This window comes from Anolis carolinensis, chromosome 2 (genome assembly GCF_035594765.1).
Source record: "Anolis carolinensis isolate JA03-04 chromosome 2, rAnoCar3.1.pri, whole genome shotgun sequence".
Taxonomy (NCBI): domain Eukaryota; kingdom Metazoa; phylum Chordata; class Lepidosauria; order Squamata; family Dactyloidae; genus Anolis; species Anolis carolinensis.
The window spans coordinates 105,529,189-105,546,145 of NC_085842.1; the positions used below are offsets into that span (position 1 = coordinate 105,529,189).

The 16,957-nt window shown below is 39.6% G+C and overlaps 1 protein-coding gene across 4 annotated transcripts in view; it reads right to left on the reverse strand.

Moving 5' to 3' along the window:
* The window catches only part of jade2 (jade family PHD finger 2), a 202,354-nt gene that overhangs the window by 81,105 nt on the left and 104,292 nt on the right, over positions 1-16,957 (reverse strand). For all 4 annotated transcript variants that reach the window (XM_062970359.1, XM_062970360.1, XM_062970358.1 and 1 more), the window contains one exon: positions 9,989-10,158. In XM_062970359.1, the coding sequence (XP_062826429.1) occupies positions 9,989-10,158 (170 nt within the window). The remainder of the gene's footprint in view (positions 1-9,988; positions 10,159-16,957) is intronic.

A 16,957-nucleotide genomic window follows, 5' to 3' on the forward strand; every position in this document is an offset into this window, starting at 1 on the left:
TCCAGTGCTCCATCATGTTTTCAATAAAGGTGCCAACGTTTTTACTAATCCCGATGGCGTCCAGGCACTTGATGATCCAGCTGTGTGGGAGTGAGTCAAAGACCTTTTTTGTAGTCAATCCACGTCATGTGAAGATTAGCTTTTCGGCTTTTACAGTTCTCCAGAATAATTTTGTCAATTAATAACTTGTCTTTTGTGCCCCTGCTTTTCCGTTTGTTGCCTTTCTGTTCATCTGGCAAGATGTTTTTTTCTTCAAGATAATCTTGAATTTTGTCAGCTATGATGCCAGTCAGTAGTTTAAACATAGTGGGCAGACACGTTATTGCCCCCCCCCCCCCCGCAGGTGCCACCTTGACATGGTGGGGGGGCTTAACTGCTCCAATGATGACTGAGGGCTGTGCTGGCGATAGTGTAACTACCGGCAGGTCCAACCAAGCCAGAGAGGCCTCAGCTGAAGAGCAAACTAAGAGCACCTAACCCATTAGCATTATGGAGAATCAAACCAAAACGAAGTCTATACTGGCTCGGTCGTCACCCAGGATAAAAAGGACCGCAGTGGATGCTGCTCATTCTGGACATCCATCGACAAGTGGGCTACGGAATCAAAATACAAATGAACAGTCACAGAAGCGGCAGAAAAATACAATGCCAGAAAACCACACATTATTATTATTATTACTACTACTACAGTATTACTATTACTACTACTACTACTACTATTACAAAGGCTGGGTGGCCATCTGTTGGGGGTGCTTTGATTGTGCTTGGCAGAAGGGGGTTAGACTGGATGGCTGCTGGGGTTGATCCTATTATTATTATCATTATTATTATTATTACAAAGGTTGGATAATCATCTGTCTAGGATACTTCAATTGTGCTTTTCCTGCATGGCAGAATGGGGTTGGACTGGATGGTCGCTGGGGTTGCTCCTATTATGATTATTGTTATTACTACTTCTACAAAGGCTGGATAATCATCTGTCTAGGATACTTCAATTGTGCTTTTCCTGCATGGCAGAATGGGGTTGAATTGGGTGGTCCCTGAGGTTGCTCCTATTGTTATTAATATAATAACATTAATATAATGTTATTAATAATCATATTACTACTTCTACAAAGACTGAGTGGCCATCTGTTGGGGGGGGGGGCTTGGGCTGTGTTTTTTCATGGCAGAAGAGGATTGGACTGGGTGGCCCCTGGGGTCTTCCATTGAAATACTATTAAGTTCATGTTGGTTAAATTGTTCTTCATTTTAAACTTTGTATCTTTCTTTCTTTCTTTCGCACTGCAAACAAGGTATGTGCAGTGTGCATAGGAATTAGTTCATTTTTTAAATTAGTTCACACAAACACTCTCCATCCATCTGCCTCTGACCCAGACCATCTGTCAAATTTTAAAATGCAATGTGGCCCCTTTGTCCAAACATTTGCCCATGCCTGAAATAGAAAGATAGATAGATATAGATATAGACATGAATGAGGTGGTGGGATTTTTCTCAAGGCATCTTTAAAAACAGGTCAGAGAGCTACCTGCTGGAGATGCTATAGCTGTTGATCTAGCGTTAAGAAGAGGGCAGGACTCAATGGCCTATGAGGACCCGTCCAACTCTAGGAATCTTTTATTTCTTTCTTGAAAATATCACAATGCAAGATGTGTTTGCCTATGAGCGTATAATACCCAGCCTCACTAAAGGACCCCAGTGACAGGAAGACCTTGGAGAGTTTTATCTCATTGCTCCATTGGTATATCAGCCATGGCTGTATCTCCCCTGCCCAACAATGTAAAGGGGACAATGGGAAGGGGCAGTGCTTAGAGAAAGCGCAAGGCAGTAAGTCTCCTGCCCACCTTGTTCCCATCTGCAGAGGCCCACAGCCATATTTTGCTTTCTCGTCAATTCTAACATAATGCAATAACATGAAAGCTCTTTCACTGACCGACTTCTATTGCTGTGTCAAAGTTTAACCACTGCTGGAAGGAGTTATACAAATATGACTAATAGTGTTATTGGAAATGTCAGGGGGGAAAAGCGAAACAAAGATTTTGCTGTTTATACAGCAATGACTTTTCTCAGAACTAGGAATGACCCTCGAGTCTCCTTGGCTATGTTCACACATTCAGAGATATGTCTCTTACTGGATTACACTTACTGGAGTAAGTGAGACTGAGTTATGAATAGACATGTACAAGGCTGCATTTTTAGGTTTGGAGTGGCTCGGTACTGAAGAGTTGCCAGAGAGGGGAAGTTTCTTCTTCCTTCTTTAAATATTTTAACACATTTTGGGACTGATCCCAATCAATGGCCTTGTCAAGAGATGTGGTGGGATAAGAATCCAGGTTACTACCCCACTTATAAAACAAAGATTTGACTTATAACTTCTTTAACCAAAACATCTGTCTAAATATCCTGATGGCACCAGATCCTGTCTGATCTTGGAAGGTAAGTTGGGTGAGCTCTGGTTAGTAACTGGATAAGAAATCACCAATGAATACAAGGTGATGCAGGCTATATTTCAGAGGAAGGAAGTGGCAAAATTATCTGAGAATTCCTTGCCTAAGAAAATCTTATAAGATTTGTAATTCAACAGTCAACTGGAAGGCACAATGAACACACACAACCAGAACAGATAATACATAGACCATACTATGCATAACAAAGAGTTTGCATGGAAAAAAAAACCCTAATTTAGATCCTGGCATCTCCAATTAAAGGGTGAAATAGTAGGATGGACAACTTGATCTAGCACAGCTTTCATCAGGCTAGATGTATCAAAAGGTAACAGACAAATATTCTGAACTGATGGAAAGTGGATTGTTCGTCTAAAAATAAGTTTTCAAAATCAAACAGAAAACTAATTTAAGTATATAGTATGACTAAGGATCATACTAAGGGCCCCTGGTGGCACAGTGTGTTAAAGCGCTGAGCTGCTGAACTTGCGGACCAAAAGGTCCCAGGTTCAAATCCCGGGAGCGGAATGAGCGCCCGCTGTTAGCCCCAGCTCCTGCCAACTTAGCAGTTCGAAAACATGCAAATGTGAGTAGATCAATAGGTACCGCTCCGGTGGGAAGGTAACGGCGCACCATGCAGTCATGCTGGCCACATGACTTTGGAGGTGTCCTATGGACAACGCCAGCTCTTCGGCTTAGAAATGGAGATGAACACCAACCCCAAGAGTCGGACATGACTGGGCTTAACGTCAGGGGAAACCTTTACCTAAGGTAAACCTTTACCTTTAGCTAAGGATCATAAACATCTGAAGGTGTTTCATACCACTTTAATTTGCCACGACTCCTTCCTTATAAATGATAGGATTTACTGTTTGGAGAGTATTTATGACCCTGAGAAGAAAAACTGTGGACTGAATTAGTTCAATTCTGTAGTGTTAATGGAATTACCCTATTTACTCAAATCTAATGCTCACCTTTTTGGGCAAAATTATCTTGTAAAAATTAGGTTGTACATTAGATTAGTGTAATACGATAACTTTATTGCTGAGCCAAAGCAAAAGTAGAAGCTACTTCAGGAGTACCCAAAGCTCCTATTTCAGGGACATCATCTCTAATCCATTTGCCACGGCTCAGTGCTATGTGATCCTGGGATTTATAGTTTGGTAAGGTATCCGCATTCTTTGGCAGAGAAGGCTAAAGACCTTGAAAACTACAGCCCCCATGACTCCATAGCATTGTTTCAGAGCAGTTAAAGTAGATTCATTCTACAACATAGATTTTTTTATCATGTCAAATGCACCCCAGGGTTTTCCTTTCCATTGCCGAAAGCTCTGGTGTTACAAAACGTTTGTTTTTAAAGAAGGAATTCTAAGCAGGCAGCAACTGTAATGGCCAAATTACAAAGAGTCACTTTTTGTTGCTGCGCATTACATTCAGTATCAAATACTTGTTTTGGTTTTGGGGTTTTGAAAATTGAGATCCACATTAGATTTGATGGAAATACAGTATGTATCAATTTAAATTACGTATGACTCCTGGGCAATTGCAATTCAGGATTCAACTTGAAATTTCTAGCAGAGAATTCTAATGGTATCACCAAACTACACATCTCAGGATACCTTAGAAAGAAGCCATGACATTTAAAGAAGCTTCCATAACTGCATATGGCAAACACACTTTGAATTGATGCAGCATAGAAGATGATTAGTGATTTATTTAAAAAAAATAATGGGTTGATTATTTTGTATAAGAGGAATAATCTGAGATTGTCTTTCAGGTCATTAATTTATATATGAAATGTCTCTTAAGAGCTCCATCTACAAAGCTATCTGAATGATCTCTCCCTACTGCTTCCTCATCAGGAGACAGAACAGAAAAACCTAACACAGAGACAATGCTGCTAATCAGCTCTTCCTGGCAGTAAAAACAAACTGATCAGGAAATCAACAGCTCACAAGCAGGGCTTAGCCCCTTGTACCCAAGTTCAATTTAATAACTGTTTTCCTTCTTCCCAAGGGAGACACAGACCTTAATTAAACCTTACTGGAGACGGTGCAGTAGATTGGCATTGCTCACACCAAATCCCACTCCTTTGGTCCTTGCATGCCCACCAGTCATGCGGCACCCTTGAGGGAGCACCAAGGATTGTTGGCTGAGCAGCTGCAGGTTTTTTTCTCAATTTGGTCTCCATACAAGTCATTCTAATCTTCCTTGCAGGATGACAGAAAAAGAGGGAGTCTCAGTCCATCACAAACCTTACCTTTTTTGCCATCTCACTCACTCTTGAGACAGCCCTTTCCTCCAGTCTAGTACACATAGAATTGTGACAGAGACATTTGTTGACAGACCCTAAAACTAGCTACTGTTGATCACAAATGAAATTGATTCCTCATAAGTGTGCAGTTCTTTGGATCCTGCCCCAATCTAGAATATGTTAAATAGGGGGGACCAAGTTCAAGAAAATTGAAAAGAAAACTGCATTAGATAAGAAAGAAGAGGCAAAAATATGTTAACCTACTCTATAGCCAAAGCATGAAAAGCATGCTGGTTCTCTCCTGTCAAATTTGGATTCATGGTTAAGTTGAAGACAAAGACCTGTCAAAATAATAAGCTGTGCATACACAGAGCTGTTTGATGCTGTGATTCCATGCTAGGAGCAACTTCTAGTACTAGGTATAGAATATAGCTGCCTCAGTACTGGGGCTCCTATATTTAAGAAAAACAACATTTCTAGACCTCATGGTTGAAAACTATGCACAGTGATGTCAACTGAGCATTTAAAAGTCATATAAGAGATAAAAAATATTTTGGGTGGTTGGAAAAGAGAGGGCAGATGGTTGCCTGGATAATTCTTTGCTCTTCCACAACACAATTGCTAAATTAAGATTTAAGCTTATATTGCAATGAAATCTGGACTGCTTAAGCATGACTTTAAACTTTTTTTAAGTGTAGTGTATAGTAACTTCTGTTAATGTGAAGTGACAGGACAGCTATCTTTAAATATCTGAAGGGAAGTCATGTAGAACAAGTTTGCATTCTCACAGACGAGAACGTGAACCAAAGGATTCAAAGGAGAAGAAAATAGATTCCTCCTAAACATTAGTAAGAAGTTCAAAGTGAAACAGATTGCCTTGGAGGGCGGTGGACTCTCCTCCTGGGGAGATCTTTCAACAGACATTAGATGAACGTCTTTCAGGAGTGTTTTAGTTTTGGATTTTTGCATAACAGGAAGTTGGACTATATGGCCCTTGTGCTCCCTTCTAATTATAATATTTTATGATCAAGTCATCCATTGAACCTAACACATTGTGTCTGCCTGGATGACAGATAAAAAGACAAGGCAATTAAGTATTCCCCTTCAAAGTCCTGCCTCTCCTCTGTTTGTCCTGTCACTCTTTTGCCAGTGATTTGTCATATTTTGTGTCACAGTGGACCCGTTAGCCTTGCATGTCAAACAGGCTCCTGGCCTCAAAGCTGCAATGCCTTCTATGTCAACAAATGACTGAAGGAAGTCCCAGCTTCACTGCTCTGATGTCACAACAGGCTTTCCAAGCTGCTGGCCCAGTTATTTAGAACCACTGGGGATAGAAGCCTTCCTTTTTGTGTCCTTTTAGATGAAAATGACTTTTTAAGTACGAAGGATAAACCTAGTCCATACACTGATTTCTTGCATTAAAACCACCATGAAACCTACACTATAAATCTTTTTGTTCTAAATCTCTGACCCACTTATTTTATTGCCATAAAACCAACCACACAAAACTTTCTGGTTTTCCCTTCATCAGCACTGCTGTGGTTTATTTATGTGGACTTAGCTCTTCAAGTTCCTTTAGTCAGTTGTCTATTTTTTAAAAAGCCACTTTTGGAGCCTGGATTTTAGGGAAAACTTCTATTTGTTTTTTAAGACTCTGGCTGCCCATGAGATTTCCTGTCGGTTGTTTTCCTATTTCTTTTATCCTACAATAGTACTTTGTAAAAGATGGAAACAGCTGCGCATTTGCACCGTTAATTAACTAAATTTCAGATGTGTTAAGTGTGTAACTCATTTAGAATGAGTGCTGTTATGAAAGTCCTTCTGGAGGAGGTTTGTACACATTTCTTCTCAGATGAGTAGTACTTTCAGACACTAATTCTATCCAATAAGGACTTAGAAAAAGAATCCTAAAAAAGTCCAATAGTATTCAGTGGGATACCCTCCTCCCGCCTCAACCCTGCAAGATATCTGTGTTGTGTTTCTGCCTAACAGCATGGACTAGACTATGAAAGAGAAAATCTAGCACTCCAAATGTTGATGAACTTCCATTCCCATTAGCCCTAGCCAAAATGGTCATAGAATCATAAAATTTGGAAAAGAACACAAGGGCCATCTTGTCCAGCACCCTGCCTTGAAGGAACAGCACAATCAAAGCACCCCAAGAGATGGCCATCCAGCCCCTCTTTAAAAGCCTCCAAAGAAGGAGCTTCCACCACCCTCCGAGGCAGAGAGTTCCACTGCTGAACAGCTCTTACAGTCAGGAAGTTCTTCCTAATGTTCAGGTGGAATCTCCTTTCCTGTAATTTGAACCCACTGGTCTGAATCCTAGTTTCCAGGGCAGCAGAAAAAAAACCTGCTCCCTCTTCCATATGACATCATTTCAAATATTTATAAATGGCTATCATATCTCCTATCAGTTATTAAAGATTATGGGATTGTGGTCCAAGAACTTTAGAGAGCACAGGTTCCCCACTCTTGGTTTTCACGCTTCACCCAAGCCTACACCTGCTATAGGCATAGGCAGTTGTGGCAGATTTGAGGAACACTTTTATAACGTGGGGCCCTTTGCATGGGGAGTCACATGGACTACTGGAATAAAGAAAACAGCCAAACAACACTCCCCAAGTTGTTTTAAACCCAGCATTTTAAAAATGTTGAACACTACAGGGGGGAGTTGCGAACTTTCAAATGGCAGGCTGTTGTATCTGGAGGTTTCCAGGAGCCGCAACTCATTTTCTTTGGGGAAGGGCATGAAAAATCTTGTCTGGGGTTTCTGGAGGTATTGAGGGCTATTGAAAGCATCCTTAGGCGGCCTATGGACCACGGGGCTCTTGAGGAAAAATGGACTTGAAAATTTCATATCATCAGGCAATTGTTAAAGGAAAACAAGTTTTCACAGCAAATAAGATGGGGAAATGTGTTAAGCATCCATGATCCTTTTGCTGCTTCTAACAAGCAGACATTTCCTCCAGTGCTGCTGACATAGCATTAAACAGGGCAACAGAGGTGTGTACCTTTTAACTACTAGCACTTTTTCAAGAAAAAGACTGGCAGCCCTTGGTAGTTATAGCAAGGTGGACCAGCTTTCTTTCTTCTCCCAAGAAGAGGAAAATCTTATTACAATGTCTGGTGGCTGGTGAGAGACTTTGCCAATATTAGAGTTGTGGGACCTCTGTATAGGCACACTGACCCATTATTCCTTCATAGGATGAATTGTGGGTCAATGGCACCTCAAAATCCTCTGCCTTCTAGATGTAGTGTGAAGTGCAAAAGGACTTCCCCCATATCAAAGGAGGAGCACCAATGGTTTCTGATGCTGCAATTAAGAAAGACAATTAGTTCCTAATAAAAAAAACCAATCGTGATTACACTATGAGACTGGGGAGTTCTGGAGGAAACAAAATTCTGATTTGACCAATCACTGTCTCTCAACCTTACATATTGGAAAAGGCTCAAGATGAGGATAAAGAGGAGGCACTATATATACTTATCTTTAGGTTCCTTGGAGAAAGATAGAACATAAATGAACAATTTTCCATCCTAGACATTCCACAGATATATAAACCCCACTTGCCTAGTTTCCAACAGACCTCACAACCTCTGAGGATGCCTGGGTGAAACGTCAGGAGAGAATGCTTCTGAAACATGGCCATACAGTCCAGAAAACTCACAGCAACCCAATAGATAAATAGTGTCACTCACAACAGAGGAATAAATACTGTGATGTTCATGAATGACTTGTGAAGGCATTTCCTTTCTCCACAGATGTATTTGTGACACAGAGAAAGAGCACATGTTCAGCATACGAGACAGAAGCATGGAAAGGTGTGTGTGTATTTGTGTGTGAGAGAAAGAAAGTGTGGGGGGAGAGATGTGTCCAATTGTAAAAGGACTTTTCAAGCCTTTGAAGTCTTTCTAGTCATAATCATACAATAGCTTTGGATTAAATGGGGGAATCACAATATATGGCGTGAAATCTTAATAAAAACATAAATGAAGATTTGTGGCCAAGCTTCTGCTTAAAAGGAAAAAGAGTGCCCTGCCTGTATGTGAATGTTCAGTGTTTGATCCAAATTACTTCAGACCAACTTTGAGTATTATCGCACACAGCAGCACTAGCAACCAATAAAACCTTCAGACACAGTTAAATGTTTGCCATATTATCAGCAGACAGCTCTTTACACCCAGTGTTTCTACTGAGCAGGGTAGCTGATCACACACATCTGATGGTGATAAAAGAAAACGGTCTCTCTCTCTCTCCCCCCCCCCCCCAAAAACCACTCTTTTTGTGAGTGATGAATGCATTTACATTCTCATTTATATTGGAAAGATGTTGGTTTTATTAAGAAAAAATAAAAAGCTGTTTGCCTTTGGAATCAGAGCAACTGAAAATCCCAACCCTATGAACTACTTTGGAAAAGATATTAGAAAGGAACTGTAGGAAATGACAAAATTTTGTTCATTCAAGAAGAATAAGCGCAAAGTTTTAAGAGGTTTTTCTCCTTTTCCTTTGCAGCATTAAGTCTGTGCGTAAAAAGTGATCTCATTACAATGTTGTTTTCCTTTTGAGGACAAAACCTAGTTTGTTTGATGAAATGTTTCAAAAAATCCAAGTAACTGGTAACAGGCAAAGCACTGTCCTCTTGGGGCTGAAACTGGTCTGCTGTTAAAAGAATTCTGCACAAATTGAAGGATGGCATACTTTCCCATCAAAGGAACAGGGCCCCAGGAAGTATCGCTTTACTTCCTTCTGCGTTTCTCATTTTTCACCACAAATCAACCTGTAATAATTCTGTGTTTTGCAATGTTATGGTTATGTGTCACCTCCCCATTCCTACCTTGTCCAAATTTTAACAGAATTCTTGTTGAAATACAACATTTCTGGAACCACTAATGGAAAGGGTTGGATTATTATTTCCTTGTCTGAAGGAACTGGGCTGAAGATGACATTGGAAGCCATAAGGGGAATTACTTAATTTACTCTGAAGTAAAATGGGAAGCCTATATCTGGGTCTACTGAAAAATAATGCTATGTGCATAATAAACATATCAACCAGAGTAGCCTTTTCTTCCTAGGTAAAGAAAGTGCTGATAAATTAAGATGGCATCTAACCTAGTTGAATTCAACACTTCCTTTTCATATAATTTCCAGGACATTTCTTGAATGTACAGGATTTAAAAAAAACACCCCATAATAATAATGTAACATGTAACACAGAGCCTTGTATTGCATAGTACACATTGCTGTGGTCTTACCAATCTAATTGGGAGGTGAAAAGGTCACTCTTACCCATTTCCTTGAGTTCCATGTTGAAAAGTTCCAGCCAGCAAGCATCGATTTCATCCAAATCATAGCGACTTTTTCTTTGGGAGAACGTTCTGGTGACATCTAAACTATCAGAGCTGGACAGGTTGCTTGGTGAGGTCTGTGGTGAAGAAGGTTCTAGCAGAGGAATTATCCTTTAATAAAAAGGAAAGAAAAATAGCATGAAAGAGAAGTATAACATGGAGCCAGCTCATTAGTAGTGGGACAGGTGTTGCTATGCTGAAATTAAATTGAACTCATGGTAAGCAACAAAGTAAAGCAATGGCTGATTAAATTACCTTTGTGTCTATGTGACCATCTTAGTGCAAGAAAATATGTGCATCAACTTCTTTCTTTAAAAAATCTATACATTTACACATTTTCCAGCAATATTAGCGGTGTTAAGCAAATGGTAAAGATGAAAAATTTCCCATATAGGACTTATATACCTATATGCATTATTTAAAGCACAATAATTAAATTATTGTGTATAATTAAAATAATAAAATTAAAAGGTTAAAATGGACCTCCCAACTCAAAAATGGATAAATGAAAAAATTATTGTAATCCCCGCCAATCTCTTACTTTTAGACAGTTTCTTCATTCTACGTGGCTATTCCAATGTTTACCTCAATCTCCATAACCCACAAGAATCTTTGCATGTTTTTATTTATACATAATTTAAATGCTTCCAATTCTTTTAAAAATTATCAGTTTACTTCACCTTTATCAAACAAAATAACGTGTCAATTTCAGCCAGTTCTAGAACTGATATGATCCCATTTTCTTTTAGGAGTAGTTATTTTGTTTTCCATTTTACGCATAAAATAGTAATGTTGCAGTGATAATAACTTGAAATTCGTGGAAGGGGTTGCCCTTTTCTTTCACTGAGAATAAGGACTTTCCTGAAGAGGTGTCATTACCTGTCTCCGGCTGCACAGAGAAAAAACTCTTCACCCAACCAGAACCCACTCCCTAGCTTTTAATCCTAAAGCTTTTAGTTGCTGTATCAAACTGGACCTAGATACAGAATGGGGGACGCCTGGCTCGGCAGCAGTACATGTGAAAAAGATCTTGGAGTCCTCATGGACAACAAGTTAAACATGAACCTACAATGTGATGCGGCAGCTAAAAAAGCCAACGGGATTTTGGCCTGCATCAATAGGAGTCTAGATCCAGGGAAGTCATGCTCCCCCTCTATTCTGCCTTGGTCAGACCACACCTGGAATACTGCGTCCAATTCTGGGCACCGCAGTTGAAGGGAGATGTTAACAAGCTGGAATGTGTCCAGAGGAGGGCGACTAAAATGATTAAGGGTCTGGAGAACAAGCCCTATGAGAAACGGCTTAAAGAGCTGGGCATGTTTAGCCTGCAGAAGAGAAGGCTGAGAGGCAACATGATAGCCATGTATAAATATGTGAAGGGAAGTCATAGGGAGGAGGGAGCGAGCTTGTTTTCTGCTGCCCTGGAGACTACGATGCAGAACAATGGCTTCAAACTACAGGAAAGGAGATTCCACCTGAGCATCAGGAAGAACTTCCTGACTGTGAGAGCTGTTCGGCAGTGGAACTCTCTGCCCCGGAGTGGGGTGGAGGCTCCTTCTTTGGAGGCTTTTAAGCAGAGGCTTGATGGCCATCTGTCGGGGATGCTTTGAATGTGATTTCCTGCTTCTTGGCAGGGGGCTGGACTGGATGGCCCATGAGGTCTCTTCCAACTCTAGGATTCTATTATTATAACACTATGAAAAATAACAATAAGCTAAGTAATTGCCAATATGATGCCCTTTAATAGGTCGCCAAAACCTGTTTTCTAAGTCAGACTATTTCACTACTATTTAGTCATAGAGCTGACCGCATCAACCTGGCAGAGGTAATGCTCTAGAGGCAATCCATTTAGATAATCTAATTGCAACTTACTCCAGAATTATATATAGTTACAGGTGACAAATAACCCCATCTGAAAATATTCTGAAGAACACAGATATCCTAATGTTTAACATTACCCTAAAACTAGATGATGATAAGAAAAGCATGTAAGTGAAACTAGCTATTAATAAGGAAACTAGCTATTAATAAGTAAGAAACTTTTCTAAAAGAAGAAAATGCAGCAAAACTCTTGTAGAGGTGCAAGGATCTTTACAGAAGATATGTGTAAATGAAGAACTTTTCCATTTTGTCAAAAGAAAGATAACACAACTAAAGATGGGTGTGTAAATCTTTGGTCTAGGATCTCATTTGAAGACCAAGGGAAGATGGGGCTTTTATGTTTATTTAAGTTTGGTTCATTTTTCTGTCTCAACAGAGCTTTGATGATACAGTTGTCTTTGTTAACTATGTCAAACCTTCTGTTTCCTTTCCTCACAACCTGATATTCAAAGGGAAAATACACAGTTATGGATCATATCCATAGACAAGACTTAACTTTCCCTGAAGTCACATCTACGTTAGCAGAGGTGTTAAACATGAGAGAATAATGTATATTTAGTCATAATGGTGTCTACTTTAAAACATCAGTTATAGTCTTTCTTCCACTGGTTGCATTTGTTATAAGCAGAGGTTCTACTTTCTATAGCAGCCTCCAGATATGTGGACCTACAACTGTGGTCCCACATGTCTGAAAGGTGCTGGGCTGGGGAAGGTGAGAGGTAAACAATGACATCTATTTGTTCTGTAAGTAATTTTTGGAAACAAACCTACTACAGACCTGTATCACTCTTGTTTATCTTGCCTTGTGTAATGTAGATTCCATGGACTGGTCTTTGGAGAGTTGTTGGAGTGAACGAGGGAGAGAATAGATGTTTCTGCCTTTGGGCAGTAAGTAGATTAGGTGCCTTTTGTCTTTAACTTCTCAGTGGTTATACTGCTACACAGTATGACCCCTCTATCTGTGGGGGACATATTTGCAGAGTTTGCATAGATATGCAAAAGTATGGATAATAGTTAATCCTATTATTTTCAATGAGATAAATGATGGAGATACCAAGAGGGTCTAGCTTGTACAGGAAGTCCTAAGTGATTAAGTGAAACTGTGGGTAAATGAAACTACATAGATTGGTTTGGTGGATACAGGATCGTACTATAATTGCAAAGTGCTGCTTGCAAAGCCTTTGGAATTACAACTGTAAATGTTTACTTTTTAAAAGTAGTTTTATAAGAATGATCCTCAAACATTACATTTACTTGTGAAAAGGCCACTGAAAGCTAATATACCTGGGTCCACTGAGAATCAAAATACCTGTTCCTCTCAGCACAAGGAATTAATAAACCCATTGCCCCAATCCCATCCCCACTAGATGTGATTCTTTGATTTCTTTTTTTATCTTGCCAGCATTACCACAAGCCTGCCGGAAACAACCTCCCACATGTTTTGATTCTGAAGTCAAACAAATAACCCTACCTACAGCTAATCTGCCTGCATCAATCTTCTCCTAATGTTTTCCTATAATGCTAGAGGCTTTCTTTTCCCTAAAGCTTACTGAGGGTATCACTCAGAGTAATCACATGTATAAACCACCAGTTCAGGAAGAAGGGAGAAAATAACCACTCTGGATGTGTATATATGATACGAATGATGAATGGATGGAGGCTGCCTTAACTGAGGTAAGGAAGTCAACCTTGGCAGCTATGAGAGCCATTAATTCAAGGCTTTCCAGAATCAGACAGTACTCAGATTCTTCTGGCCTAAAAGAAGGTGAAAACAAATGAATTTGCTAGATAATGTCAAACTAAAGTATTTTTGAGCCTTCCACTGTTCTGCAAAATGTGGGGAATTATAAGATGTTTTTATTTCTTTCATTATTGTCACAAATCCATGTTCAAAAAGATATTCGGACATTGTGGCTTTCAAATCTGGTACAATCTGACAGTTTACTGGCTTCCATGTCAGTAATGAATCTACTCTAGGCTTTTATTCCAAACTTTAATGGGGCTCTCTAAGGTGCTGAACATAATGGGGTGGAGTGAAAGTAGAGTTCAGCACCTTGGATAGCTCTTTTGAAATTCAGAGGAAAGCATACATTAATAATAAGCTTGAGTACTTACCTGTGGTCTCTAGGCACTTCTCTCCATGTGAATAGAGTTAAGTCTATGAAAGCTTATTATACAAACCCCTTTCTCTTAGTTTGAAAGGTTTAACAAAATCCTTTTGCATTCTTGTTTTTTATTATTAATAATTGCAGAATCCATGGCTACTTTGCTCAAATGTCAGACAGCTACAGCACATAATACATTTGCCTTGTGACAGCAAAAGTGGAGGTTTGCTTCACACTCATCCTTATTTATGAAGGCACAACTACAAGAACCAAGAACTAGTTGTGCATTCTCTAAAATGCTGCTAGATAAGCAGCTTCTTTGCAACAGAAGCAATGGAATGGTCTATCTTCTCCCAAAGTGCAACTGAAACAGAATTACTCCAGGACGAAAGGAGGATGGCATAGCTAAATACAGTGAATCATCCAGAGATGCAGTAGGCAGTCTTTTTCTGGCTAAAGAAAAGATGCCAAGGCTTAAAGGAGAATTCATTCACAGATGCATTGGGAGTTTTTTTTAGTGGGCAAGTATTTCTGGTTCACAGGAGCTTTTAAGTGATCTATTATTTTATTCTGCACTGCACAGCAGTAGTTCATCAATCTGCTCCATCCAAAAGTTTGGGAATCCCTGTCCCACATACAGAATTGTCTGATGCTGGAATGACAGACATTTATGCAGACAATGTGGATAGCACACCAGATGGTAACTGCTTTTCAGGAGGGCTCTGTGTAGGCTTTAAATGTCCCATCTACAGTGGAGAAGCTGGCTATGTGTGGGATGCGTTGCAAAAGAAGCTGTCACTCATCACTCATAAAGACCAGCCTTGAGAACTGAGAAATAAGGGGAAGCAGGAGAGAGAAGGGGCCTTGTCTGCCCATATCTGTTTCTGGGTAGGAATTGAACAGGCATTTGCCGTTAATCCTCCAGACGTCTTCCAGCAGCTCTGCACCATTACGCATGACACTTGCCATGCACACAACAACAGTGTCGCACATAATGATATACCATCACAGGAAGAGCTTGATCGGAGAAGCAAGCTGGGATGCCAGCTCTGACAGTTCTTGGCACACTCTAGAGCTGAAGCTTGCCATGGTATTTTGCAAAGATCACATTTCCCCCTTGAAATATCACATTGTGACACAAATGCCAATATATACTGCTGATGCTGGGAGAGGGAAAAAACAAAGAGCAACATCCACCATGTCCTTCAGGAAATAATATGAGTCTGAAAAATTTGTGGCCATTCAGTTCACTTCACTCCTACATTTTCAGGAGAGAAAATTATGCCAAAAAAGAAATGGGGGAAATAAAAGCTGGAAGCAGGGACAGGAGCTGCTACTCTGTATCTTCACTGAGAAATGAGACTAGGTCAATAATCCCAGTTGGATCAGTCCAAAAATCTGGTCCAGCACAATTCCAACAGCAGTCAGATGTAGTTTTTGGGAAGCTCACAGGTAGGACTAGAAACCTAAATTGTTTGTGTTGTTTATCCACAGCTGCTAGGTTTCAGCAGTATTCTGTCCCTGTAGATAGAGGATCTACTGACCTAATAACTCAATAGATCTATCATATATATAAATGTATCTCTCTAAGATGAACATAAATAAATTTAAAATCTCTCAAAGCTTTCTAAACATGTATAGAGAGGACAAACCTTGCTCTAATCTTCCCTGTAACTAAACTGTGGTGGAGGTTCCTTCTTTGGAGAATTTTAAGTGGAAGCTGGATGGCCATCTGTCAGGGGTGTTTTGAATACAATTTTCCTGCTTCTTTGCAGGGAGTTGGACTAGATATTCCACAGGGTCTCTTCCAACTCTTAAGATTCTATGATTCTATAAACAGCATGCAAATTATCTGTTATTGAAAATAAAGAGTTTATAATCAGAAAAAAGGTTCTTAAGTAAATGGCCACCTCTACATCCCGGGGTAATAAAATAAAAAAAAGGATTAAGCTATACTTTAGCTTCAATGAGGGGTATTTCTGGTCTACAATGATCATCAGCTACACTCAGGATAATCAATGTATTGTATAAGAATTATGGGAGCTGTGCTCAAAAGCATTGGGAGAACTATAATTGTCCATCCCTATTTTGTAAAATATCTTTATTTGACTGGTCTAAATATATTGCCTGTAAGGATTAGGGAAAGCAACTCTTATGAGTCAACTACACTGGGGACTGGAGCAAGCTGACATTTAGCATCTTTTATCCGGAATTTCAAAATACTCCAAAATCCAAAATGGTCCACATAGATAGCTGAGATAGTGATGGCATTGCTTTCTGATAGTTCCAAGCACATAAACTTTGCTTCATGCACAAAACTGTTCAAGTTATTATGTATAAAATTACCTTCAAGCTATGTATATAAGGTGTATGTGTATATGTGTTTCATCTCCAAGATATCTCATGAATATGAGAATATGCAGATACATGTATTACAAAATAAACAAAAATCCAAAACTCAAAATACTTTTGATTCTAAGCATTTTGGATAAGGGATTCTCAATCTGCATTAAGAAAGGGAGGACATCCTAACTCCTTTCTCCATATCATAATTAGTAAACTACTGTATTCATGAATGCATTACAGCCATATGATCTTCTAGAGAGGCCCTTTTCTGTTTCACCAGCTTCTCAGGCTCATATAGCAAGAAGAAGGAAAGGCTTTCTCAGTAGTTGCTCCCAGACTTTGAAACTCCCTCCCTGGAGAGGACAAGATGCTTTGCTCCGAGATCTCCTTCTGCCAACAAGTAAAAACTTCCTTAATCCATCATGCTATTAAGAACTGACTCGAATACACTTTTAATGGTGTGCTGTTTCATTGAGGGTTTTTTTCATTTAAAAGTATCTTAATGAATGTTAATATTTTAAGCTTCATATACGGTTATTTAAGTTGTTTCCAGCTAAGGCGACCCTAAAGCAAACCTA